Source organism: Sarcophilus harrisii, chromosome 2 (assembly GCF_902635505.1).
Source record: "Sarcophilus harrisii chromosome 2, mSarHar1.11, whole genome shotgun sequence".
Lineage (NCBI taxonomy): Eukaryota > Metazoa > Chordata > Mammalia > Dasyuromorphia > Dasyuridae > Sarcophilus > Sarcophilus harrisii.
Window position 1 is genome coordinate 584,856,177 of NC_045427.1, and position 26,979 is coordinate 584,883,155.

General features: G+C 35.8%; 1 protein-coding gene across 1 annotated transcript in view; it reads right to left on the minus strand.

Moving 5' to 3' along the window:
• Positions 1-11,317, minus strand: part of HTR7 (5-hydroxytryptamine receptor 7) — a 77,973-nt gene extending 66,656 nt beyond the window's left edge. The window contains exon 1 of the mRNA XM_003755282.3: positions 10,636-11,317. Within this exon, the coding sequence (XP_003755330.1) occupies positions 10,636-11,204 (569 nt within the window). The 5' untranslated portion in view covers positions 11,205-11,317. The remainder of the gene's footprint in view (positions 1-10,635) is intronic.
• Between the last annotated feature and the right edge of the window lie 15,662 nt (positions 11,318-26,979).

The window sequence follows — 26,979 nt, forward strand, 5'->3', positions numbered from 1 at the left end:
GAATACACATTGACCAGATTAATAGATAAGCAAATAGAATACTTAAATAACTTCATATCATAAAAAGAAATTGAATAAACTATCAATGAGCTCCCAGGAGCAAAGGGGAAAAAGGATAGGGAGAACTCAAGACCAGATGGATTCACAAAAGTATTCTACCAAATATTTAAAAATCAATTAATTCCAATATTATGTAAATTGTTTCAAAAAATAGTTTTTTTAAGTACCAAATTCCTCGTATGATAAAATATGATTTTGATACCCCAAACCAGGAAGAGTAAAAACAGAGAAAGAAAGCTATATACCAATTTTCCTAGTGAATATTAACACACACAACAATAAATAAATAAGATAATAGGAAGATTTTATCACCATATCAATATTTGATTATAAATTGATACAAAGTTGTGAAATATAAAGTAAACCCATACAAATCATCAAAATTTCTAAATATTTCCCAAAATACAGCAGAAAAAGAGAGAAAGATAAATTCCATTTAAAAGTATTGTAGATCAGAATTTCTAAATATTACCCCAAAAAATACAGCAGGAAAAGATAGAAAGCTAAATTTCATTTAAAAGTACTGTAGATACTTGGGGAATCTACTTACCAAGATACACAGGAACTATATGAATACCATATACTTCCCACAAATAAAGATAAACCTAAATAACTGGAGACATATTCATTGTCCATGGATAGGCTAAGCAACCTAAATTAATTTACTTATTCAGTGTCATACTAATCAAACTACCAAAAAATTGCTTTATAGAGCTAGAAAAAATAGCAAAATTCATCTGGAAGAATAAAAGGTTAAGATTGTCAAGAAATTCGATAGAAAAAAAGTTAAGAAAGGGGCCTATCAGCACCTGATCTTAAACTATGTTACAAAGCTATAAACATCAAAAACAATTTGGTACTAGAAGAAATGAAGCAGCTGATGCATGGAATAGATTTGTACACAATATACAGAAGTAAATGAGCACAACAGCCTTGTATTTGCTAAACCCAAAGAGCCCAACCTTGGAGGTAAGAACTCACTATTCAACAAAAACATCTGGGAAAATTTTAAATAGTGTGGCAGAAACTAGACATTGACCAATATCTCATGCTGTGTAGCAGGATATAGTCAAAATGGGTACATGATTTAGACATAAAGAATACTATTATTAACAAATTAGTAGATTATAGAAGAAAATACTTGTCAGAAATATGAAGAGGGGAAGAGTTCATGACCAAACAAGACATAGAAAGATTCAAAGGAGATAAAATTGATCATTTTGATTGCATAAAATTACACAGAAAACTAATGCTACCAAAATTAGAAAAAAAAACAAAAAAACTGACATAATTAAGGAATGGCTCCCATTTTTATACATTTTGAGAAATTATATATAGAGAACTAAACCAAAATGCATAAAAATAGGACCCATTCCCCTACTGAGAAATAAACAAAGTTATGAACAGTTTTCAAAGGAAGAAATCAAAGCTCATTAACAGTCATTTGAAAAAAAAATGCTCTAAATCACTAATAACTGAAGAAGTGAACATTTTTTCCAGTTTTTAGATTTGTAAGAAATGAAAATTTAAATAACTTTGAAGTACTACTATCTCATACTCATCAAATTGCCTAAAATGACAGAAAGGAAAAATGAAAAACATTGAGGGGAATGTGGGAAATTAAGTATATTAATCCATTGTTGATGGAAGTATGAACTGGTCCAGCCATTGTGAAACTATGCCCAAAAGGCTATTAAACTGTATATAATATTTGACCCAGCAATATGGCTAAAAAGTTTATACTCCAATGAGATCAAAGAAAAAGGAAAAGTCCCCCTACATACAAAAATATTTATAGCAACTTTTTTTCTAAAGAATTGGAAAGTGGGGACATGTTCATTAATTGGATAATGGCCAAATGAGTTATGCTACATATGAAATACTACTTGCTATTACAAATAATGAAGGGTATGGTTTCAGAAAAACTTGGGAAGACTTATATGAATTGATGCAAAGTTAAGTGAGCAGGACCAGAAAAACAATTTACATAGTAACAACAATATTATAAAGATAATCAACTGTGAAAGAATGGGTAATTCTGATCAATATATAGTAATCTACCACCACCATAAAATATTTGTGATAAATTCTCCAGATAGAGAACTGATGGACACAGAGTGCAGAATGAAACATTTTTCTTTATTTATTTTTCTTTCTTTTTCCTCTTGTAACATGACTAATGCAGAAATATTTAGTATGATATTAAGTATGATGGTATCATATTTCTTGGTATGTATGACTTGGCAAGTATGATAGGTATCATACTTCCTGCTGTCTCAATGGATAGGAGAAGAGGAGGAAGAAGGGAGAGAATTTGAAAATAAAAATAGGAATTTTAACTAAAAAAAGGACTTTGGGGTTTTCTTTTTCCTTGTGCCAAGGAATCACCAAATTCTGCCAAGCCCTAACATCTCTAGCATCTTTGACATTTATTCCTTCTCTTCCACTTTTATAGTCACCACTCTAAAACAGAACTTTGTCAATTCATAGGTTATTGCTAAGCTAATGTTCTTACCTCAATTCTCCTATTTCTAATCCATCCTACACACAGCTTAGGGACTTTTTCCAACAAAGACTATTTTCATCATGTCATTCCTCTGTTCAGAAACCTATGATTTCTTTCTATTCATCAAGGGAAAAAAAAAATAAACTCTTCAGTCTAGTAGGTACCTCATCAACATATTTCCCACTCTAGTTAGTTTAACTTCTTTATTTTTATATCCCATTAGAATTCTCACTTCTAGTCAACAGTTGCTCCTACCCCCCCCCCAAATCCATCTTGCTCCTCTACTTTTATAAATTAGCCAACTATATAAAATTCTCCTTATTAAATGATTACAATGTTGGGCTAAGTGCTGTGGGGGGAGGGGAGAGAAGGGGCTTAAGGCACAGGTAGATACTTATCTTGCCCTCAAAGAGAGCATAACTTGAGATGTCAGAAACCCATAAACAGTTAAACTTTGAAATTGACAAAAAGCTGTGGAATATATGGTAAAAGAGCTGTCGATAGGATACATATGCTTATTGTCAAATTGATGATATAAATAAATAAAACAGCTTTGTTATTGTTAAATCTCCACGATCTTATTTGGGTTTTCTTGGCAAAGATGATGGAATAGCTTGCCATTTCCTTCCCCAACTCATTCTACAGATGTAGAAACTGAGGCAAGCAGAATTAAGTGATTTTCCCAGAATCACAGAATTAGTAAGTATCTGAGGCTACATTTGAATTCAGAAAAATGAGTATTACTGACAGCATCCCAGCACTCTGCCCTATGGCAATATTTAGGTATCCCATATAAACAAAAAGTGCTACAGAGAGAGGGGGGAGGGGAAAAAAAGAGGGGGGAAGGAAGGAAGGAGGGAGAGAGAAGGGTAGGGAAGAAGGGAGATGGGGGAAGGGGAGGAAGGAGAGAGGGAGAGGGAAGAAAGGAGAGGGAGAAGTAGAGAAAGAGAGGGGGAAGAAGGGAAAAGGGAAGGAAAGGAAGAGTTAGGGAGGAGGGAAGGCAGAGAAGGGAGGAAGAGGGGAGGGAGGAAGAGGAAAGAGAGAGGGGGAGAGAGAGGAAGAGAGAGGAAGAGAGAGGAAGGGCATCTCTTTCCAAAATGATGGGTCAGCTAGGATGTGAGTTGAGTTTTGAAGGATGGTTAAAATTCAAATGGAAAAGGCATTCCAGGGTTGGGAGGAAAAGATTTGGACAAAAATGATCTCTAATCTCCTTTCCAGTTCTAAATCAATGATTCTAGGAAAGATGAGAGTAAATGCACTAAAGTAAGAAAGTACAAGGGTATTTGTTCAGAAAGAGGGAGGAACCAATTTGGCTAAAACAGAGGGCTCTGAAAAAGTAGTGTGAATAAGGCACAAATGGTAGATTTGAGCCAGACTGTCCTTAAATGCCACCCTAATGATTCTGTTCTTTATCTTATAGGCAATGGGAGCTCTCAAGATTTTTAAATGATATTTTAAAAGAAATCTGGCAGTACTCTGTAGGATGAATAGGAGGAGGAAACAGAGGCAAGAGTCAGAAAAACAAATATTAGATTATAGCAATTGTCTAGATTATGGCAATTTAGACCTAGAAGGGCATTTAGATGATGCCAGAGTGCACAGAGCTCCAGGCTTGGAGAGAAGAAGACTTAGTTCAAATCTGGTCTCATATATTTATTATTTTAACCCTGTTTACTTCAGTTTCCTCATCTGTAAAATGAGCTGGATAAGGAAATGGCAAACCATTTTAGTATCTTTGCCAAGAAAACCCCAATGGACCAAGAAAAAAGACAACAATTTTCCAGGAATGAAATAAAAAAAAAAAATCAAAACTTTTATCACTTCATGCTTTTCTTTGTGCTATTCTTCCCTTCCTCTGGCCTAACTCAAAATTTGTCTAAACTTCTTTTACATGCTTGTTAGGTTTTATTTTAGATTAAGTTTTTTTTGTCTGTGTTAGTAGTCAATAATAAAAAGGAATCTATAAATCTATACCCTTTTTAGAGGTAGTCTAGCAGAAACTAAATATGGATCTACTATGTATATACCTTCAGATACTGTACCATTGTCTATATAATTTTGGAAAAAAGGATGTTTTATATGAATTATTATTTTTTGATATGTCAACTTGTCCTCTTACCATTAAATTCAGTGAGAAAGGAAGCAAAGTACGCTGCACTAAGAGACCTTGAATCTACTCCTGAATCTCAAATGAAATAGGCAAATGATAAGGAGTTAGTAATTGACCTTCCATGGCCTCCGTTTCACTCAATAAACTAAGGGTACTGGACTAGCTATAAAGTCCCTTACCACTTTGGGCCTCAGTTCCTCACCCATCAAATAACAGAATCAGACTAGATAATCAAGACTATGATCTTACAACCCAGTCATTAAAACAGAGCAGTCTATTCCCAGTGTTCTATACCAGTAATGTCAAATTCAAATAGAAAAGGCTCTCTGCTGGACACCTATTGATTTAAAAAACCACAAATCAACATTAATTATGCTATGTTGTATTTCTATTTATTTTGTTTAAAATTTCCCAATTACATTTGTTTAAAAACCTAGTTCAAGCTACATGCTATCTACTGGCTTGAGTTTGACACCTCTAATCTATAGTAATTTGATTTAGCTATAATTTCAATTCATGATCTGAGTATACCATTAGGAAATTCATTTTACTTCATAATGCCTCAATTTCCTTTTCTGAAAAAGGAGAGAGTTGGACTAAATAAATGATTTCCAAATTCCCATTCAGATTTAAATCTATTAAATTTTTGGTAATGTGCATGACCAAATAATAAGAGATGCATTTAGATGGGATTTCACAGTTTACAAGGGGTTATATAAATATTGTTTCTAGTTTCATACAGCCTTGGGATGATAGTAGCAGCATCTTATATCTAATACAATGCTTTAGAATTCCTAAATCCTTTTCATCACAAAAGGTTCCCATTTTTTAGATGGGGTGTCTGAGGCCCAGAAAGGCATTTCAATGACTTAATAAAAATGATAGACCTCAGAAAGATGATATTGTGAATTGTGCAAGATCACACTGTAAGTAGAAGACTTAAGACTCAAACCCAGGCTTTCAAACTCTAAATTCAGTAACTCTTCCTCAATATCACAATTGCCTGTTGATTCTATAACTATTTTTCTTTTGCTCCCTCTTCTCAATAATCTATCCTATACCGCTGCTTTAACAAGTCTCTCCATTTTTTTAAAAAAATGTATGTGCAAGATTATTTGATGATCAATTAATTCTGACAGACATGGCTCTGGTGATTCAGGCCAGTTATAATGGACTTGTGATGGAGAGAGCCATCTGCACCCAGAAAAAGGGCTATAGAAACTGAGTTTGGATCACAACATAATATTTTCACTTTTGTTGTTGCTTGCTTGTTTTTGTTTTCTTCCTTATTTTTTTTCCTTTTTTGATCTGATTTTTTGTGCAGCACAATATTTGTAGAAATATGTATAGAAGAATTACACGTGTTTAACATATATTGAATTATTTGTTGTCTAAGGGAGGGAGTGAAGAGAGAGAGAAAAAATTTGGAACACCAAGTTTTGCAGTGGTGAATGTTGAAAACTAACTGTGCATATATTTTTAAAATAAAATAAAATGTGTGTCTTTAAAAATTTATGTGCAAGCTGAAAATTCATTTTGAAAGTATATGTGGAATAGTTAAATTGGAAAAGAAAGGCTGTCTTAGGGAGCTAGAGAAAAAGACTGCTCACTGCACAGCAAAGCACAATGGGATAATGGCCAGAAACACCAAAACTCAAAACAATAATCCAAGTGAATGACTCACAGTACCTGGCTTCCAAGGAAGCTCAGAGAGTTAGGCATCAGCTCAAGTCTATTACCACATAAAATTGTACATTACAAAGGTCAAAACAGCTTTTCCAAATTAGTCAGAATAGACTTGTAACAATGAAAACACAAGGAAGGCTGAGAGTTGGAGTGAGGGGTATAAAGGTAATATTTCATCTCTGCGGAAACCACCTATGCAGAATAGCAATTCATCTGTAGTTAATAATCTTAGATTTCCCAGAGACCTGGAGAAGTTAAACCACTTACTGATGGTCATATAACTAGCACATGTCAGAAGGAGATCTGAACCTAGCTCTTCAGGGCTCAACTGTAGTTTTTAAGAGATACAAGGACTGCTTATAAAACTAGAAATGATTTGTTCTGAATAAAACTAAACTAATCAGGTTCTGCTCATCCTATGTCTAGAATCAAAATGCATCTAGAAAAAAACATAATGAAATATTTCAATCTGCCCGGTTTGGGAAAAGAAACTCCATTCAGGAGAGATGGCATTCTGCCTCTAGGGCAGGAGTTGTGTGTGTGTGTGTGTGTGTGTGTGTGTGTGTGTGTGTCTGTCTGTCTATCTGTCTATGTGTGTGTTATGGACCCCTTTGGCAGTCTAATAGATCTCTATGAATTCATTCTCAGAATAATGTTTTTAAGTGCATAAAATAAAATATGTAGGCTTGCAAAAAGAATCATTTATATTAAAATGCAATTATCAAAATACAGAAGAAAAAAAGCAAGGTTTCAGATTACAGGTAAAGAAACGCTTTCTCTAAGGTCTTCAATTAATCAGTGGCTTGCCAAGTCATCAGAAGTCTAGAATCAGTCTTTCCAATTTGTAAGGGAGGACTAGAGATACAGAGAACCAAGTAGAAAACAGAATCAGTGGGGTATGTTTCCTCTTTAATAGTTGAGGAACATTCCCAGAAAGATTGTTTTCTTTTAAAAGTATCTTTGTATTTCTTAGAATGTCTGCTTGTAGCATAGAGAATAATTTAAGATCTGACATTTACATAATGTTTTCAAGCTTGCAAAGTAAGCTTTCTACACATTATTTTGTTTGATCTTTACAAAAACACTGAAAAAAGTACTACAAGCATTATTATCTCCATTTCACAGCTGAGAAAACTGAAATTAGGAGAGATTGTGACTTGTCCATGATTATACAATGAGGAAGAATCAACAGCAAGATTCAAACCCAGAGCTCATCTGATCCCAAGCACTGTCACTAAATATATTCTATATATAATTATGTTTTGTTAAAATCTACACACATAATAGGAATTATGTTCTGTCCATTCTCACTCAGTCCTATTGTTTAGGCCAGAAGCCGTTAGAGACCATTACTTAGGTATAAAAGGCACAAAAAGGGGAGGAAAAAGGGATTATAAGACAATTCATCCATGAATTTGAAAGGAAAGTGGCAGCTTCATTATCTCTGCATTACGGCATACTGTTTAAATGATATATTTTCCTCAGATTTCTCTTTTATAGACCATTTCCTATCAAGTGCCATTTTCCTAAAAGGTAGGTGATAGCAACCTTTGAAAAATATTCCCTTTAGAAATATTTCATCTCAATGGAGAAAAAAAATTTCACATTTTTTTCATTTCAATTTCACATTTCACATTTTTCACCCAGTGCAGTCCAGAATTTAAGTGGTTTGAATTTTCTGATTTCATCAATCCCTCAGGCTCAACTAAAGTCAAAAACCTCAGATTCAAAAAGAGTAGTCAACCATTCTGAGTCAAAATTCCCTATTAAAAAGACTACCTTTCGTCTGTGGGATGACAGCTCATCTATCTTTGGAGCATCCGTTTGTGGCAGTAGCATAGCTCATGTCATTAACAAGACCAAGACTTCAGATGCTCAGTGACACAAGAAACCATCAGAGTATTTGCTAAGGAAAGGCACCCTCCTCCCTTGCTGCCTACATTCTTGTTAATGCTAAAAGTTAAACCCCCATATTAAGTGAAGAATCTCTTTGGTAAGACTAGCACTCAGAGGGCGCTCCAAACCTAAACTGATGGTGCCAGAAGAAGAAATATTGTTAGATACAGCTGCATACACAAAATAGGATGAGTACACAGCTTTTTACCAATTAAGTAATGAAAAAAGATTACAAGCACAGCATTTGCAGGATGAATTTTTTATACCCAATTGTATTTCAGTTGCCTTTAAGGGGACTCAGTCTTACAGGGAATCTTTAGGCCAACACAGTTATTGAGCTACTGTCCTTAGAATTCATGTATATCTTTTGGTGCATCAGGCAATACTCTTACCACAGTTGATAAATATACTCACATTCTTAACTATAGTAATTTAAAACTTTACATTCCAAGCTGGAAGCTAAATTTCAGGTGTATGCAGTGCTCATAAAATAATAGCTTCCCCCCCCCACATCAGAAGCTTCTACTGTAATTATAAAATGACAGAAAGGATTTTTCTAAAAAAAATTTAGTCTCCTAAATGCAGAACTTATTTTTTTTCTATAAAAGAAACCCTTTTCTATCTTTTTCCATATTTGGCAATTAGAAACCTTGAACAAGTTTAAAAATAGCCAAAATGTGTCCAACATCAACAATACATAAGTAGCTTTGATTTTCTAAACAGAAAAATGAGAGAAATGTTCATATAGCACAAGAACTGAGGAGCTCTAAAAGAATCATTTTTTCAAATACTCATAGTTTTGAAATTTTTATAGATTCGCCAGACAAGTAAAAAACAGTTCTCATTTTTAAAATTTAATAGCATTTAGTATCCTTCCTAAGAGGGCAAGAACACTTTAAAAACCAAAAATTAATTTGCAGCAGTTTTTTAATTAACAAGTATTTATTAAGCACCTACTATGTACCAAGCACTGTACTAAAAAAAAAAGTAAAACCAGTTCTAAGTTCTAAATAATTACATATCAATGCTAAATTATTTGGGAATCAAAAATATCATCTTTTCCTCCTTATAACTGTCATAGCACTTCTATTTTCATACTTGTCAAGGACTAATATACAGTGTATATCTTTCATATAGATATATATGTATATATATATATATACATATATATATATTATCTCCTTTCTGAGAGCTTCATGTAATGCACGTGAGTGCAGAGACAATATTGTTGTATTTATCCCTCTACTTCCCCCAGTGCCCAACACTGGGCCTTGCATATAGCAGGTCCTAAATAAATGTTTGAATCAATGAATGATTCCAGTCTCCATGTTCCTAATTTTAAAGATAATTCTAGGTCCAAATAATTCTAGGATCATAGAATCTTAGTTTTGTAACACTCCTTAAAGATAACTGGGGATGACTACTTAACCCATACTGGAATACAGAATCCCTAACAGATCATCATTTAATCTTTGCTTGAACACTTCCAGTGCTGGGAAGCTCACTGCAAATGATCACAAGGGAAATGACACTACAAGGCTGGAGCCAAGAAATTCTGTTTAGCCAATGATGTAGTCATGAGTATATAGTCTTTTATTTCTAGTGGGAAAACTTGTAATACATGAGCACAGTACTACCAATTACTATAAAAGCGTGATGAGAAGAATTTTGTGCTAAATTGACAGATATCAATGCCAAACCTTCAGAAAGTTTTGCTTTTGCCATTTCCCAGATGATACCTCAGTGAGTACAGACTGGTTCCTGGAGATGGATTGATTATACAAATATTTAGAATTGCAGTATTTTCTTGACCTATTTTTTTTTTAAAGAAACCGTTATTTACTGACTGCTATTGGTCAAAGCACTTAAAAAAGAGACCCCTGGTGGAAAATCGAAAGGTTTTTGGGTAAGAATGAAGAGAAGGAGGGAAGGGGGAAAGAGAGAAAGACAGACAGAGAGAGAGACAGACAGACAGACAGAGACAGAGACAGAGAGAGACAGAGACAGAGAGAGAGAGACAGAGAGAGAGACACAGAATCAGAGAGACAGAGACAGAGACAGACAGAGAGACAGAGACAAAGAGAGAAAGACAGAGACAGACAGACAGAGACACAGAGAGACAGAGACAGGAGGGAGAGAATGTGTGTGTATGTGTGTGTGTGTGTGTAAGTAAATAGGATAAAACAAACAATTAGGCACTTAGTTCCGCATTTTTAAATTCCAAATCTCAATCCTACCCTGCAGCCTCGCCAAATCCAGTTACTCCATTGTAGTCTGCCACTGACAGCAACCCCAAAAGGCGAGGGAGAACTTACTTTCACATTTTAGAAGCTCCTGACCGACGGGGCGGACAGGCTCCTGCTGGCCTTCTGCTTACCTATCAATGCTGATCACACAGAGGGTCATGATCGAAGCCGTGCAGCACATAACGTCCATGGCGATGAAGACGTTGCAGAAAAAGTGTCCGAAGATCCACTTGCCTCCGATGAGGTCGGTGACACTGACGAAGGGCATCACCGCCACGGCCACCGAGAGGTCGGCCAGGGCCAACGACACTATCAGGTAGTTGGAGGGCTGACGGAGCTTTTTGACGAAGCAGACGGAGATCACCACCAGGCAGTTGCCGGCGATGGTGAGCAGAGTGATGAGGGACAGGATGGCTCCGATCACAACTTTCTCGGTGTTGCCGTAGTTGATCTGCTCCCCACAGCCGGTGTTGTTTCCCGCGGAGAATCCTGGCTCTGGGCTGGCTGTGACCTCCTGGATCACCGGCAGCAGACGCGGCTCCCAGGAGCCCGAGATCATCCCGTCGCCGCCACCGCCGCCGCCGTCGGGGCTCAGGTCCCGGAGACCCTGTCCCACCTCCTGGAGTAGGAAAGAGCGAAGGCTACTGTAGTAGCTTGGGTCCGAGACCCCGCCGCCGCTGCTGTTGATGTCCATCACCATGACGGTCTGCGCAACCCATGGAGTCCTCCCCTGCGCTCCCTTAACCCTGCGCTCCGGCCACTGCTGGGCGGGGGTCCTCACTTCGCCTCCTGCCAGCAGCCAGCACCAGAGCCCAGAAGCTCAGCCATTTGGAGAGAAGGATGAGGGGCACTAGGATAGGGGGTGTTTCATCCCGGCCTCTCCTGGGTGAATCCCCCAGAATCTCGGGGGTCTTTGCGTGCAGCGCCGCACTAATGGCTGTACTCCACCCCTAAAAACCCGGGTTCTGCTGGAATCTACCGACTGTCGGCAGCTCCCACAACTGCCGCTGCAGCTGCCGCTGCTTCTGGTGCCCAAGTGGCCGCCGAGCGAAGTTGCCGCGTCCTGTCCCGCCCCGCCCCTCTCTCCTCCAGCCCCCAGCTCGCAATAGCCTCGTTCCGCACCGGCCGCGCTACTTCCCGCCCCCAGTTGTCAGTGGCCCCCGCCCGCGCCCTGGAAGGAGCGTCTAGTCAAAATAGGTTTTCTATCCTAACCCCCCCATAGCTTCCCGATTTTCTGTACAAAGGAGAATGGGATCTGTGTGCAACCCTGATCTTCCCTGGGATCTCAGGGCTAGAGCCTGGGGGCTGGCAGCTTTTGGGTCAAGGCTGGAGATGCTGTGTTTCTATTGAGGACAACTAACGCACTTGGGGAGGCGGGCCCCAATCCTATCACACAGACGGGGAAAACCCATTTTATTTAGTTCCCTGGGGTGGGGGCCTGTATAGAAGTGGGAAAGGGCGAGGAAGCAAACCTTTAATATGTTCAACTCCCTGCATTGAAAAATTGAGAAGAAAGAACAAAATTTGATTGCATAAAGACAATGAAATTATGTATGTTGAATTTTGGTGTTTCTTTTCAGAGAGGCTGAAAAGGGGGGGGGTGGGGGAAAGGAGCCAAATGCAGACAGCAGTGGAGAGGAGTAAGAAAAGGAGAAAAACAGCAAGAAAAAGGGGCCTGGTTTTTTCAATCTATTTTATTTCATCTTATTTTACTATGATGCTTTGTGCACAGTAATCCCTTACTTAATTCTGTAAAAGGTAAGCCCTTTGAGGGGCAAGTCTGTGTCTTTTTATTTTTCTTTCAAATTTTTAACCATGTATTCCTTACTGTTATCACCTTGAGAAAATTATCTCTCTCCACTGAACTTCACTTTCCTCATTGCCTTCTATTTGAAATCTTAAGATTCTATACATCAAATTGAATCGAATTGAGAAGGGCAGAACATTTCAGTAGATTCAGACATTGTTTCAGCCAGTCACCCAGTCCATCAGCGTTCCTGAAGCACTCTATGTCAGGGACTGTTCCTGAGGATACAAAGAAAGGTCTAAAATAGAAAACAAAAGCCACTAAACATTTCCTGTCTACAAGAGCTTATATTCCATACAGAGTAGATGAAGGTCTTCTCAAAGATAAAGGCACTTGTAGCTGGCAGGATAAAAAGAAAGAGAGAGGAGACAGAGACTGAGGCACAGGGAGGGAGAGATTCATAGACAAAGAAAGAAAAAGTTGGGGGTGAGGGAAACTGGTGAAGGGATTCCAGGCAAGCCCATGCAAATGTATGGAGTTGTGAAATAAAGTATCCTTGATTGAGGAACTGCAGGTGGGCTTTGGTTGCCAGATCCTGGAAGAGGAGGGGAGTATGGAGGGAGTAAAAAGATAGGAAGGGGCCCTGTTATACTATAAAAAGCATACCAAAAAAAAAAAAAGATTTCTATTTCATCCTGGAGATGACAAAGAAACAAGAGCTCTTTGAGAACTGTGAAATAGTTAAGATCTAAACTTTAGGAAAATTACCTTGGTAGATCAGTAATGGAAGTGGAGAAAGACTTTGAGATAGGAAAATCAGTTAGAAAGCTATTGTAATAATCCAGAGAGAGGTGAAGAGGACCTGAAGTAAGGTTTTAACTGCATAAGTAAAGAGATGGAGATACATGAGAGATGTTGTGAAGGTAGAAACAAATTTTGTTAATGATTTGGATATAAGAGAGTGAGTGAAGAACTTAACATGGTGCCTAACACTTAATAGGTGTTGAATAAATGTCTATTGATTGAATGAAACTGAGCAGCAGGAGAATAACACCGAGTCTATCTATTGGTCTGGGTGAGTGGGAGGAAAGGCATCCTCTACATTGACAGAGAAGTTTGGAAATAAAAAAAGTTGGGGGGCGTGGAGGATGGATAGAAATAATCAGTTTTTTTCTGGCAATATTGAGTGTAAGATATCTCCATAACATCCACTTTGAGATGTCCAAATGACTGTAGCACAATACAGAGACAAGGGCTGGAAATACAGATCTTGGAATCACCTGTACAGAGAAAACTAAATCCATGGGAATTTATGAGATCCTCAAGTTAGTTCATATGGAGTGAAAAAAAGACAGAGCCCAGGACATGGCTTTAAGAGACACCTGAGATTAAAGGTATGTGTCTGGCTTCCTCCAAAAAATAAGCTACACTGAAAACCACGTGAAGTTTATCTTTTCTTTTTAATTCGGCTTAGCTCTCCAGCAATTTATAAGCAATCTTTTCTGTACCAAGAACTATTTTTATTTTCAAATTTCAAGTTTTAGTATTAAAAAGGGTGAGAGAGATTTCTGAGAAAATGACAGAGTAAATCAGAAAACTTTCAACTCTCTAAATTTCCTGGACAAAAAAAAAACAACAAAAAACAGAATATCTCCTCTGAGGGAATGTAGAACAGCAGAAATAAACAATAGTTAGGCACGCAGGGGTCTTCAAACTTTTTAAATAGGGGGCCAGTTCACTGTCCCTCAGACTTCTGGAGGGCCGGACTATAGTAAAAACAAAAACTTTGTCTTGTGGGCTTTTAAATAAAGAAACTTCATAGCCCTGGACGAGGGGGATAATCGTTCTCAGCTACTGCAACACCTGAACTGTTAGTGTAACCCAATTGTTCTCCTATGACAACTTGAGAAGACCCCAATAAAGACCAGATGTCTGGGGCAAAGGTTCAGCCTTAGTGAAGTACAAATACCTCCAGGTTGACTGCAGAATCAACAAACAATGAACCCTGGGGGCTGGTGTTGGGAGGCAGAGTTAGCCTTAGAAACTTTCATCTCATGGACAATGTAGGAACCCTGTTGATTACGGGCACTTGCAGAAAAACAGAGCTCCTGGTTTCAGTTCCAGGGCAAAGGGGGCAACTTTGGTTGGTTGGTTGGTTGGTTGGTTTTTTGGTTTTGTTTTTTTTTTAAATTAGAGCTTTTTGTTTACAAAGCATATGCATGGGTAATTTTTCATCATTGACCCTTGCAAAACCTTCGGTTCCAAATTTTCCCCTCTTCCCCCCCCCCCCGCCCTTTCCCCTAAATAGCAGTAGTCCAATAAATGTTAAATATGTTAAAATATATATTAATTCCAATATATGTATACATAGTTATACAGTTATCTTGCTACACAAGAAAAATCAGATCAAGAAGGGAAAAAAAACTGAGAAAGAAAACAAAATGCAAGCAAACAACAACAGAAAGTGTGAAAATGCTATCTTGTGGTCCACACTCAATTCCTACAGTCCTCTCTTTGGGTATAGATGGCTTTCTTCATCACTGAATAATTGCAACTGGTTTGAATCATCTCATTGTTGAAGAGAGCAACATCCATCAGAATTGATCATCGTATAATCTTGTTGCCCTGTATAATGATCTCCTGGTTCTGCTCATTTCACCCAGCATCAATTCATGTAAGTCTCTCTAGGCCTTTCTGAAATCATCCTGCTGCTTGTTCCCTACAGAACAATAATATTCCATAACATTCATATACCACAATTTACTCAGCCATTCTCCAATTAATGGGCACCCATTCAGTTTCTATTTTCTTGCCACTACAAATAGGGCTGCTACAAACATTTTTGCACATGTGGGTCCCTTTCCCTCCTTTAAGATCTCTTTGGGATATAAGCCCAGTAGAAATAACTTCTGGGTCAAAGGGTATGCACAGTTTGATAACCTTTTGAGTATAACAACTCTAGTTTGCAGCCACCTGAGGGACTCCAGGGAACAAAATAATTTGCAGGCCAGTAAGGCTGAGGCTTTGACTTATGAGTGAAGAGGACAGCCCAAGATTGGGTCCCGAGACAGTTCTCAGAAAATAATAGTAAAAAAGACCTGAGGCTTGAAGCATCATTCCCCATACATCAGAACTCTTAAGTAAATTACACTAATAGCTGCTAAGAACAAAATAAAAGGATAAATAAATAAATAAAAATGAGTGAGCTAAGGAGAAAAAGTCCAATCATTGATAACTACTTGAGGCTAGAAAAAAGCTGTATTTTTATTCAGAGGAAGATAATGGAGCTTAACAAAGCCACTCCTTTTTCAACAAAAAAAAGAAATGTCAAATGTTTCCAAGCACAAAAGGAGTTCTTGGAAGAACTTTAAAAGGACTTTAAAAACCAAATAAGAGAGATCAAAGGAAAATTAGGGGGGGGAAATAAAAGCAATCCAATGAAATTAAGAAAATTATATAAAAGCAACCAACTTGAAATAGAAAATCAAAACCTTAAAAAGAAAAAAGTACTTGAAAACTAGAATGGTTGAGGGAAAGCTAATGATGTTCTAAGATAGCAATAAATAATAAAACAAACTCAAAAGAATGAAAAAATATGAAAATGTGAAACATCTCATCAAGAAAACAGCTGATTCTGGAGAAGAGATCAAGAAGAAATAATATAAGAATAGTCAAAGACCTGAAAATTTCAATTTAAAAAAAAAAACCCTTGACACGATATTACAAGAAATTATCAAGGAAAATTGCTCTGAAGTTCTAAAACAAAAAGGCAAAACAGAAATAGAAAAAAAAATCTATTGATCACCAACTAAAAGAGATCCTAGGAGGAAATTTTACAGTAAAGTTTTAGAACAAAAAGGCCAAACAGAAATAGAAAAAAAAAATTATTGATCACCACTTGAAGGGTAAAATCATAGCAAAATTTCAAAGTTCCCAGATTAAAGAGAAAATATTAGAAATAAAAAGGGTAACATACTCAGCAAAGTTGTTAGAATTCTGAATGAAAAAAAAAAGACAATGAACTCAGGGATTTGTGATAGAAATATCAGAACCTAAGAGAAATTTTGACATATAACCTCCAGGAGAAATATGAGAAACATTAAATAATAAAATTATATAAAAATAGAAAAATTAAATAATAAAAATTAAATTATAAGAACTCAATGAATTCAAATTGTTTATTTCTTATATGTAAAAATACTGTCATTATTGGAGTAATTTGGCAGGGGGGGAGGAGGGGAAGGTTTGGGCTAAGCTATGATAGAGTGATTCTAAAACAAAGCAAAATTGGATATAGACGGGTATAAAAGTGTTTTCAATTCAGTAAGAAATAAGAGGACAAGGGATTAGGGTAGAGAAGGTGGATCAGATAAGGAAAGGACTCTTAAAGGGAATATAAATTAAGGAATAGGAGGACAAAGTAGTAGGTAGAAGTAAAAAGCAGAGAAGTGAGGAGAGATGGAATAGGGTGAGAAGAATAGCAAGGAAAAATAAGAAGGAGGAAAACAAACAAGTAATTTTAGCTCAGAATGTGAATGGGATGAAGTTACACACAAAATAAAAACTGAATAGCAGATTAATAATTTGAATGTAAAATATATTGCTTTCAGGAAATGCTATAAAAGTGAAAGATGAGTACAAAGATAAAAGTCAGAAGTAGAATTTATTATTTTAAAAAAGCAGGAGTAATAATCAAGATTTCAGACAAAGCTTAAGTTAAATAGATCTAACAAAAATAAATAGGGAAATTATACTATGTGTCAGTAAAATTATTTAATATTGTTATAAACCATTTAAAATAATTAGACAATATGAAACCCTGAGTATACCTGCCAAAATAGACACAGGAACTATATAAACATAAAACAAATAAAGTCAGATCTAAAAAAATGAAGTAATATTTATTCTTCATGTCTAAGTAAAGCCAATAAAAATTTATTGATAATTTTACTTAGCAAATTTATTTATTCAATTCCATTCCAATTAAATTAATAAAAAAATTCATTTTGAAAAGAAAAAGCTCAGGAACTTCAAAGAAACTAGGGAGGAAAAGATGTAAAAGAAGTAGATTAAGTAGATTCAGATTTTAAACTATATTATAAGGTAAGAGCATTGTTGAAGTATAAAATGGATGATTTTGATTATTTTTAATTAAACATTTCTTGTATAAATAAAACTTATGTAGCTAAGAATAGAAGGAATGCAGAAAATTGGGCGTAAACTTTCATAGACAATACATGGATAGGACGTGATTGGCTCAGAATATTGCTATGGTCTAGGAAATGATGAGCTGGTTGATTTGATGGGAAGACCTAGATTTATAAAAGAAGATGTTATCCGATAAGAAGAAATAATCACAGTATGGTCTTACATATAGGTATATGAGTGTACAAGTGTACATATGTGTATATTTATAGATATCTTTGTTTATATGTATATACTTAATTATGCCTTTCTTTATGGTGTAGTTGGTAGACAAGTAGGGGAAGAAGCCAGGGAAATAAAGTAAAAAATGCACAGCAAAGAACAAAAGAAACCCTACAAGGAAGCAAAGAAAAACTGGACAGCTTTGAAAACAATGTGTAGTATTCATTAGATAGGTTTTCTTGAAATGGAAAATTATTGTTCTATATTCAATTCTCTTGTGTTCTGCTCTATACATGTCAATGTTTTGTTTTTCTTTTCTTATTTTGTATTTGTTCTAAATATTTAAAATTTCCCCCCAAAAGGAAAAAAGACATATCTTCCTGTGGAATTCTGAAATATACATATATATATATACATATATATATATATATATACATACATGTATACACACACATATGTGAAGGAAATATGTTGGTTATAAAAATGTATTTTGGAAATACTAGTTTGATTGAAGTTCGTTTTGTTTTCTTTTGTTTTGAACAATCTATTATTTACTGCCTTTGGTACATAAAATCTTCCATGTTGCCTTAATTTTATACTTTACAAAATTATGATTAATTTTATTTAGAATCTACATTTATTTCATTGGTTTAAGATACTTTTTTACAAAAATTAAATTTATACTGAGTTTTTTTATCTAATTGAATCTTAGTAGATTAATGTGTGTATATATATCTAAATTTACATACATATATATATATGCAAATGCATACTTCTCTTCCCACCAAAAAGAAGAAAAAAAGAATTAAATGAATATAATCTTTCAAATATAAAGAATAATGGTATTGTTCATAGGTCCTCAGTGCCCTTATCAGGGCATCAGAGACTACAAAATAATATTATTCTATAAAGTACTTAAGGTGATGGATAAAGGACAGGAAAGGAAATTTTCTTAATATGCTTACATATGTTGTCTCAAACCTGACCTTGGGCACTGACATATGCCATTACAATTCAATTTTTAAGACATGCTGACATCCATGATATACACATAACTGGAAAACAACATTTGGATGGAAATGTGGGAAATGAAAGAATAAATTTTTTTAATTTACATTTTATAGTGTTTTTTTCCTTCTAAGTCTCATTTTTCTTTCACTTCTAGATTAGATTTTAAATATACCCAGTACAACTTACTATCATTTCATGCCAACTTTCAATTTTTTTGTATGAATGAACTACCTGGTGAAATGAGAATAAATTGATAGAATATTTATTTTAATTTATCTTTAATAGAATTGGGCTGAAATTATTACCTTTTTCCTCTCTCCACCCAGAACCATCCTAACTTCTTCCCTGACTAATTATGTTCTAGAACTATGGTTGCTGTTTTTTAATGTGAGGACCTTATAATAATATTTTTAAAACTCCTTCCTCTTTCATTTTTAATATAGCATCTTCTAAACTCAGTGCTCACAAAGCAGCCAGCCATCTCTGTTGTAATATCCACAGTGCTGCTTGGTATACTTTTACAATGCCTGCATGGAATTCATTTCACAAGTTGTCAAAGTGAGTGTAAATATAAATGTTGAACCTCTTGATTCTTGGGGCATTATCTTGCCTTTGTTTTGAGTGTCATATACTATTCCTATGTAGTAATAAACCAATCAACCTGGAGGAAGCAAAGATGAAAAGAGTAGCTGGTATAGGACAAAAAAATAGAAATCAGATTTATTGCTGGCTAATTATATAACCTTGGGCAGATAATTTATAAAAGAAAAGAGTTGGCAGAGTAATAGTCAAGGTGTAGTTTTGTTTTATGGTACTGACATTTAGAAAGCACTGATGGCATTTACAATGCTTTAGTAGTATAGAAACAACTGAGTTTAGCACTTAGGTAGCAAGGATTAGTTAAAATTACAGCCCCGCCCTCTTTCCTAATGAAATTCTTCCCTTCCTAATCCATCCTTTGACATCATTTTTCCTCACACTGATTCAAGGCTGTTTCTGCTCCCTCTACCACTCCAGTCTTTATCTCCACAAATTTCATTATATATACCCAGGGGACAAAAATTGCTCATTATAGTTGAGATTAAGTGATATTTAAGATAATTTACAGTTGTAAAATTCTATGAATTAATTAATTTCCCATATAGTTTTAAGTAACAAAATTTATATTTTTAATAAGTACTAAAAACCATACACATACATTATTTTATTAAACTCATGCTCCTTCACAAGACACCCAGTTGAGAAAGCTAGTGGGTCTCAGTTTCCCCACTGAGTACATGGCCCTGTTAGGAAGATATGTAACAAATGCTCTAATATGACCATTTGGTCACATTATTGCAAGATGATGATGGGGAACTCACCTTTCCTGCAATTTATAGTCTTGAGTGTTTTCTGTGGCTACTGAAAACATAAATGATTTGCCCAGAACCACACAGCCTTTATATTTCAAAAGTAAAATATGAATCCATTTCTTCCTAACTTCAAGGTCATTTCTCTATGCACTCTGCCACCCCACCTCTCATAATGATAGACCCATAATGATAAGACTCCTCCCCCTCAAAAAAAAAAAAAAAAGGAAATATGATACAAACTAGAAAATGAGAAATGGAATACAAATTGTTATGAGATTAAACCACTGGGAAATCATTTCCAGACAGAATATCATAGAAGACTTCATGGAAGAAGTAGCATTTGAGCTGTATGTCAAAAGATGATTAAGCAAATATATGGTGATGAAAATATATCCATGTATTTAAATGAAAGTTTTATTTATCCCCTCTTTCTTATATTTATGATAGAACCTAGGAGTTTGGGGGATTTTTTTGAGGATGAAAAATGTTTCTAACAGAGGTATGCCCTTGACTTTATTCTCATTGTTTTGTGAGATTTTAAAATAATTCAAAAGGCACTGTACCCTGACTTAGAATCTGACTAAATAAAATAGCATTCTCAGGAAAGCCAACTTAGCTGAAGCATAAGGAACCATGAGAGAAAGATAGGAGGTAGCATATGCCAAGCAAATCAAACAGTCACCACCACCTTGACCACCCTCTTCCTTTAGACCCTGTTGGGGAAATCATGAGCTCTGAGAATAATGACATTAAATAATGATGATATTAAAGAAGAAGTATTACCATCTGCTTTGCTGCTACACCATAAGGACCATGGAACTATTCCATCTGACTTGTGGCTACAACATTCAGTATGTGTAGTTTCTCCAGTGAGAATGAGAGCTCAGGGAGGGTAGGGAATGTCTTACTTTTCTAATTCTGACCTCAGAATTTAGCACAGTGTTTTGCATATAGTAAACATTTAAGTAATGTTTTGTTCACTCATTCTCTTAAGACTGTACTCTATTTACATACTTTCTATTGTATTTACATACTTAAAAAAAAAACTTTCTGTCTAATCAAAAGACAACATTCTGATTGTCTAGCTATGGTTCTGCTAATGCTTAATAGAGCCCCTTGAGAGTATGGAAAGAGCAGTGCTGGCTTATGTAAGTAAGTGTGATATATTCCCTATATGACTTTCCCATTAGAACTGTTAATACTATTCATTCACATTTAAATGTTATAAAATGTTTTTACAACAGGAGGTGATAGAGTTAGGGGACACACAAGTAGTCTAGTTCAACCTCATTTTACAGATAAGGAAACTGAGGGCCACAGTGATTAAGTGATTTATTCAGTCACTTTGGTAATAAATGGCAGAGCTGGGATTTGAATCTGGATCCTCCAATCTCAAATCCACCATTCTTTCCACTATACCATGTTGTTTTTCATGATTTATTCCTCCCAATACCCCTCTGAAATAGGTGGTCAAGATATTATTTCCTAGGATGAACAAACTAGGGCTCACTGGGGCTACATGATTTGTCCAAATCAAACAGTGAGTCAGTGACACACTAAGACTTGACCCAAAGTCTTCTGGCATCAAAAGTGGTGCTCTCTCCTTCCCTTAGGCTATGGCTCTTTGGGAAGGGAATGGGATGCAGAAACAGGGGAGTACTCCATGTAAGAATTATCTCAACAATGTGGGCACTGTTTCTGCAGGTGAAAATCACATCTATCCATGCTTTCTCATAGGGCAAGCTTTTTTATGCATTCTTCTATACATTTAGAACAAAAGAGTCTGTGTTGCTTATTCAAAATTATTAAGATCTTAGATTTAGAGCTAGAAAAGACCCTAGAAGCATCTGTCTCCCCCCTTCATCTTACAACTGGGGAAGCTGAGGCAGAGAGATTACATGACTTGCCAAAGTCACTTAGGTAAGAGAGTCATCATTTTAACCTAGTCCTCTGATTCCAGAAGTTTTCACTTTGCCCAACTCTGTACTCTGGCCATTTTCTGTAATTCCAAGAAGTAAACAAAGATTCCAATATTTGGTTCACAAAATCAGGGTCATTCTTGATTCTCCACTTGCCCTTCTCTCCTTATATTTTGTTCTGATCCCTTTGACCACCAGCCCCACTTAAAGTAATTACATTTATAAGTAGTCAGTTTAAAGTAACAATAACTGGAAATGAGAATGCAAAGAAGAACCCAGAAGTCACAGGAAGACTGTCGCCCAAATCAAAAAAGCATAATTTGCAATACTGTATCATAGATTAACCAAAAATCACATTCTGAAAATCTGGGCTAAATCAGGGAAAACCACCTAGACTTTACTGTCAGGAGTTTTTGGTCCTATAATACATAAGCCTCAGGTAAGTTTCAGACATCTACAATAAGAACAGCAAAACACCAGTTTTTAAAATGTTTAATTTATTTTTTCCAATTAAATATAAAAAATAAATTTTAATATTCATGTTTTAACATTTTGAGTTTCAGAATCTCCCTCTCCTTTCCCTCCTTTCTCCTTGAGAAGGCAAGAAATTTGATATAGATTATACAAGTGCAATCATGTAAAACATATTCACCATGTTGTAAAAGAAAATACAGAGAGAAAGAGAGAAGGGAGCAAGGTAGGAAGAGAGAAGGAGGGAGGGAGGAAGGGAGGGAAGAAAGGAAGGAGGAAGGGAGGAAGGAAGGAAGGAAGAAAGGGAGGGAGGGAAGGAGGAAGGAAGGAAGGGAAAGAATGGGGAAGAAAGGAATGGGGAGGGAGGGAAGGAAGGAAAGAGGGAGGGAGGGAAATAAGAGTTTTTTTAAGTTATCTTTTCCATATTACAATTTTTCCTTTCATAATTTCAATATATCACAAGTTAGCATAAAAACTTAAATGGGACTTTTGGGGAAGTTTTGCAGATGCCTTGCATGACAGAAAAGGTTTAGAAGTTTAAAAATGCATATATTTATAATACTGTATAATATCAACATATTTTATTTTTAATACCATAATAATTTAAACTTCTTCTTGGGTACAAGGGAGGATCAAAAATATATGTGGATTTTCCAGTTCACAGGGGATACCACATCCCAAACCCTTGAAATGTGGAAGGGATAACTGTGTCTTCAATCTGCATTCAGAGCCCATCACAGAACACCAAATGTTCCTGCTAACTTTGAAATGGCATGGATATATTAACTTTAAAATTTTACTGACAGCTTTGAGAAGATGTGGAAGAAAAGATGAATTCCAAGGTGGCACAAAAAACCCTGTCCTGCCCCCCCCAAAAAAAAACAATAAAAATGAGAACTCAAACTCTTCCTTTTTCTCCCCTTCTCCCCTCCACCTTTCAATAATCCTCCATCTCCATTTGAGTCCATGTTTCCCTCTTTGTCTCTCTTCCTTCTCATTTGCTTCTCCTGCCTACCTCCTACCCCCTCCTTGTCCCATACCCTCTGCCTCTGTATAATTACACCCCCTCTTTTTGGCTATCACCCCTATTCTGTGCCTTACTAAAGTGTGATTGCAGCCTCCCCTTTCATTGCCATCTTGATCTTTCCCGTGAGTATTCAAAGAACCAGGCATGTTTCCTTCCCTTTTCATAAGCCCATTAATTAATTAGCAACTTACACTCCCCACTATATGTAAATTATATTAATTCCAATCATATAAGGTACCATAGCTAGGTGGCACAGGACCTGGAGTCAGAAAGATCAGAGTTCAAATATATATACTCACTAGCTCTGGATGCTAGGACAAGTCACTTAATTTCTGTCTACCGCAGTTACTTAAACTCTAAAATGGGGCTCAAAATAGCATCTACCTTTTAATGTTATCGTAAGAATCAAATGTGATGTCAGCACTTGAAAAATGAAGGATGACAAAAAAGAAATATTTATCTTGATCTGGAAAATCCTGAGTGGTCTTCTGAACCTATGACAGAGGCAAATGAATAATATATCAGGCAAAAGAAGAAATCATTTCCAGCTCATTTTCTTCCTTTAACTCTCCAAGATGCATCATGTAGCATCAAGGCTATCTAGTGAGGGGTGACCTCAGCAACATGGCAATCTTGTCCAAATGACAGCTATTGAAAAGACATTCTTGTGTCTAGATTCCTAGCTATGTTTTCTGCTCTTTTGTTTACTGTTTCCTGGACTTAGGTAAATGAGAATTGTGATATAAATACTGTCCCTTTAAGGTTTGTTGTTGTTAAGTCTGATCAGAATTTTAAGAGAAACAATTACTGAAGCCCTTATACTCTGAGTCAGTTGTATCCCTTTTCAATGTGATAACTGTTACTAAAGAGAAATGAAAAACAGAGTTCTCATATTGTTTCAGGACAAATGTAATTTATTCAATTATAGATAGAAGCTGAAAAGTTCTTTACACTGTTCTTTACAGATGCAGAGATAGAGAAAAACAGGATGGGAGGGGGTTTGCAGAGTTAAAGGACAGATTTCACACCTATATTATCTAAGTATGATGAAAGTGATGAAATCCACAGTTGCTAAAGACTAATAATTAAGTCTGGTTATCCTGATGGAACAGAGAACTAGATTAAAAGCAGAGAATCAGAGAAATCACTAGGCAAATCTACTAGTGTAGCTGAGATGTGCTCAGTGAGGAATAAATCAGATCAACTTACTTTTGCTATGGAAATATCTATTCAACACAGAAATTACATTCACCAAGGAACTTTTATTGACAATTTCTAGGACAGAAAGAGGACTGAAGTTTACACTTCAAGAATTGTGAATTATCCTAAGCTTTTCCTCACTCATATGCTTTCTGGGCAGATTTCTGTATGTGTTCAGTCTGTCTCACAGATACTAATTACATTGGTAAAATATGCGACAAGTATAAATTGTGATATATTTATTATTCTTTTATTCATTTTATTATAGGAATACTTATGATATAGTCACCACTTCTTTTGCTTTACTATTCAGAAAATGATTATTGTGTTTAAGTTCTAAAATTGTCATTATTGTGAATAGCTAAATTTGTATAAAAAACAAGAGAATCAGTAGAACTGGGATAGAGTAATGAGGAGGAAAAGCATATTTTCCCTCAAAAAAAGTTAAAATTAATGCCCTGAGACAATTAGAGTATAATCGCATGGTAGTAGTATTTTTCTGGGAACTTAGACCTGCTAGTCATTCTGATTTATATCTTGCCATTGGATCCAGATCCAAAGGGGAAAATGAGGCTGGTGACTATGTAAGGATAGCCCTCCCTCACATAAATCCATTCACTTACATGTCATGGCATCATCTCCCTGATGTCATTGATCCTTTTTGAGAACAAAAGATAACAACAACAAATCTGTCAATATGGGAACAGTTTAATTTGCAACACAGAAGTACGTTTATTGTTACTCAGTCATTTCAGTCATGTTTGACTCTTTGTGATCCCATTTGGAGTTTCCTTGGCAAAGATATTGGAATGCTTAGGTATCCACAAGCTCAAGTGAGAGCTTTGAGGTACTAGAATATTTTAACCCTTGCATTCATTACATTGAGATAAAGCACTGAGATATTAATTGTCTAGAAGTGTTAGGTCCCATAAAATCAGAACTAAATGCAGAAGAGGAAAAGTTCTTAGCAACTACTCTAGCTCTCATGGAGAGGATAGCCACTGACAAGAAAATTGGTACAAGCCTGATCATTTATACAGAGCTGAGGAGTATATGAAAAGAATCCAAGTCTTTTCAGTAAAAGCCAGGATGCCCCCAGATTTCCAACTCACTCTTGGGTCCAATGAAGAAAGGCTCTTCAGTGGAAGACCAGATAGAGGTACAATGCCCCAGTCCCTGTAGCCCTAGAAGCAGTTCTCAATGTGGGATTATAAATCTTTTCTCTTCACCACCTTAAAGAACCTTCACTTATCTTCAAAGGCTAAACTACTATGCAAAACATTTGCCAATCATCCTAATCAATAACTGTTCCTCCTTTAATTAAGTTGAAGTTACTTTTCTGTTATCTATCTTATCTTCCCAGTAGAATACAAAGGTGCTCAAGGTCAAGTGCTGTAGGATTGGGTTTTTTTTTTCTTTGTTTCCCCAGCACCTATGTGTCTTGATTTGTATCTAGCTAGCACTTAATGAATTCTTGCTTAGTTGTATTGAATCAAATCCTAAACTGATTCCATAGCTAATGTAGCTATTAGTCACTGAATCATTTATCCTCATATGAAATTAGAGCTTGATAAAAGTCCAGAGCCCTACTGAATTTCTGTAGGGATATTTTGCCATTTCTAATATCTTTAGCCATGCTCCTGAAACATCCCTTCCTGTTTCTGATATCCCATTATTTCACTCACATAGGCTGTATTGACTAATTTTATCTCTGTATGATGTAGAAAAAAAATTTTAAAGACCTTAATACTTATTTCTATTTAACCTGCTATGATCCAGTATAGTACTAAATATCTAATTACTATACCGTAAAGTAAGAATAATAGGAGCAAGAAGAAATCTCAGAACCTATCTAGTCCAATTTCATCATTTTACAGATAAAGAAACTGAGGCCCAGGGAAATTTTGACATATTTAAGGTCACAAACTAGTTAATATCCTAGTCCAGATTTGAACCCAAGGCCTCTGGCTCCAAACTCATAATTTTTCCTTCTCTACCAAACTGACTTTTGAATCAAAGAGACCTAGATCTGAATTTCACTTTAGACACGTACTTTGACACACCTTCTTGGCGATAACTTCCTAAAATTTGTCTATTGAGTTATTGATAAGTCCCAACTACAGGTATATATAGATCATGATTCAGGTGTGTCTGGGTATACCAGAATGCCTAAACTCTCCTCTATGCCTGGGTATGATTGATTTTTATATATATGACATGTGTGGGTATAATCAATATGCTCCTGAAAACGCTGATTATTTGGACACTGTGGTTCAAATTAGTTTACTAAGGATATCTTCAATAATACATGGTGAAAATTGAGTTCCCAGTTCCCATCAACAGAATTACTTCTTATTTACAGATCCTCCAAACCACAAATC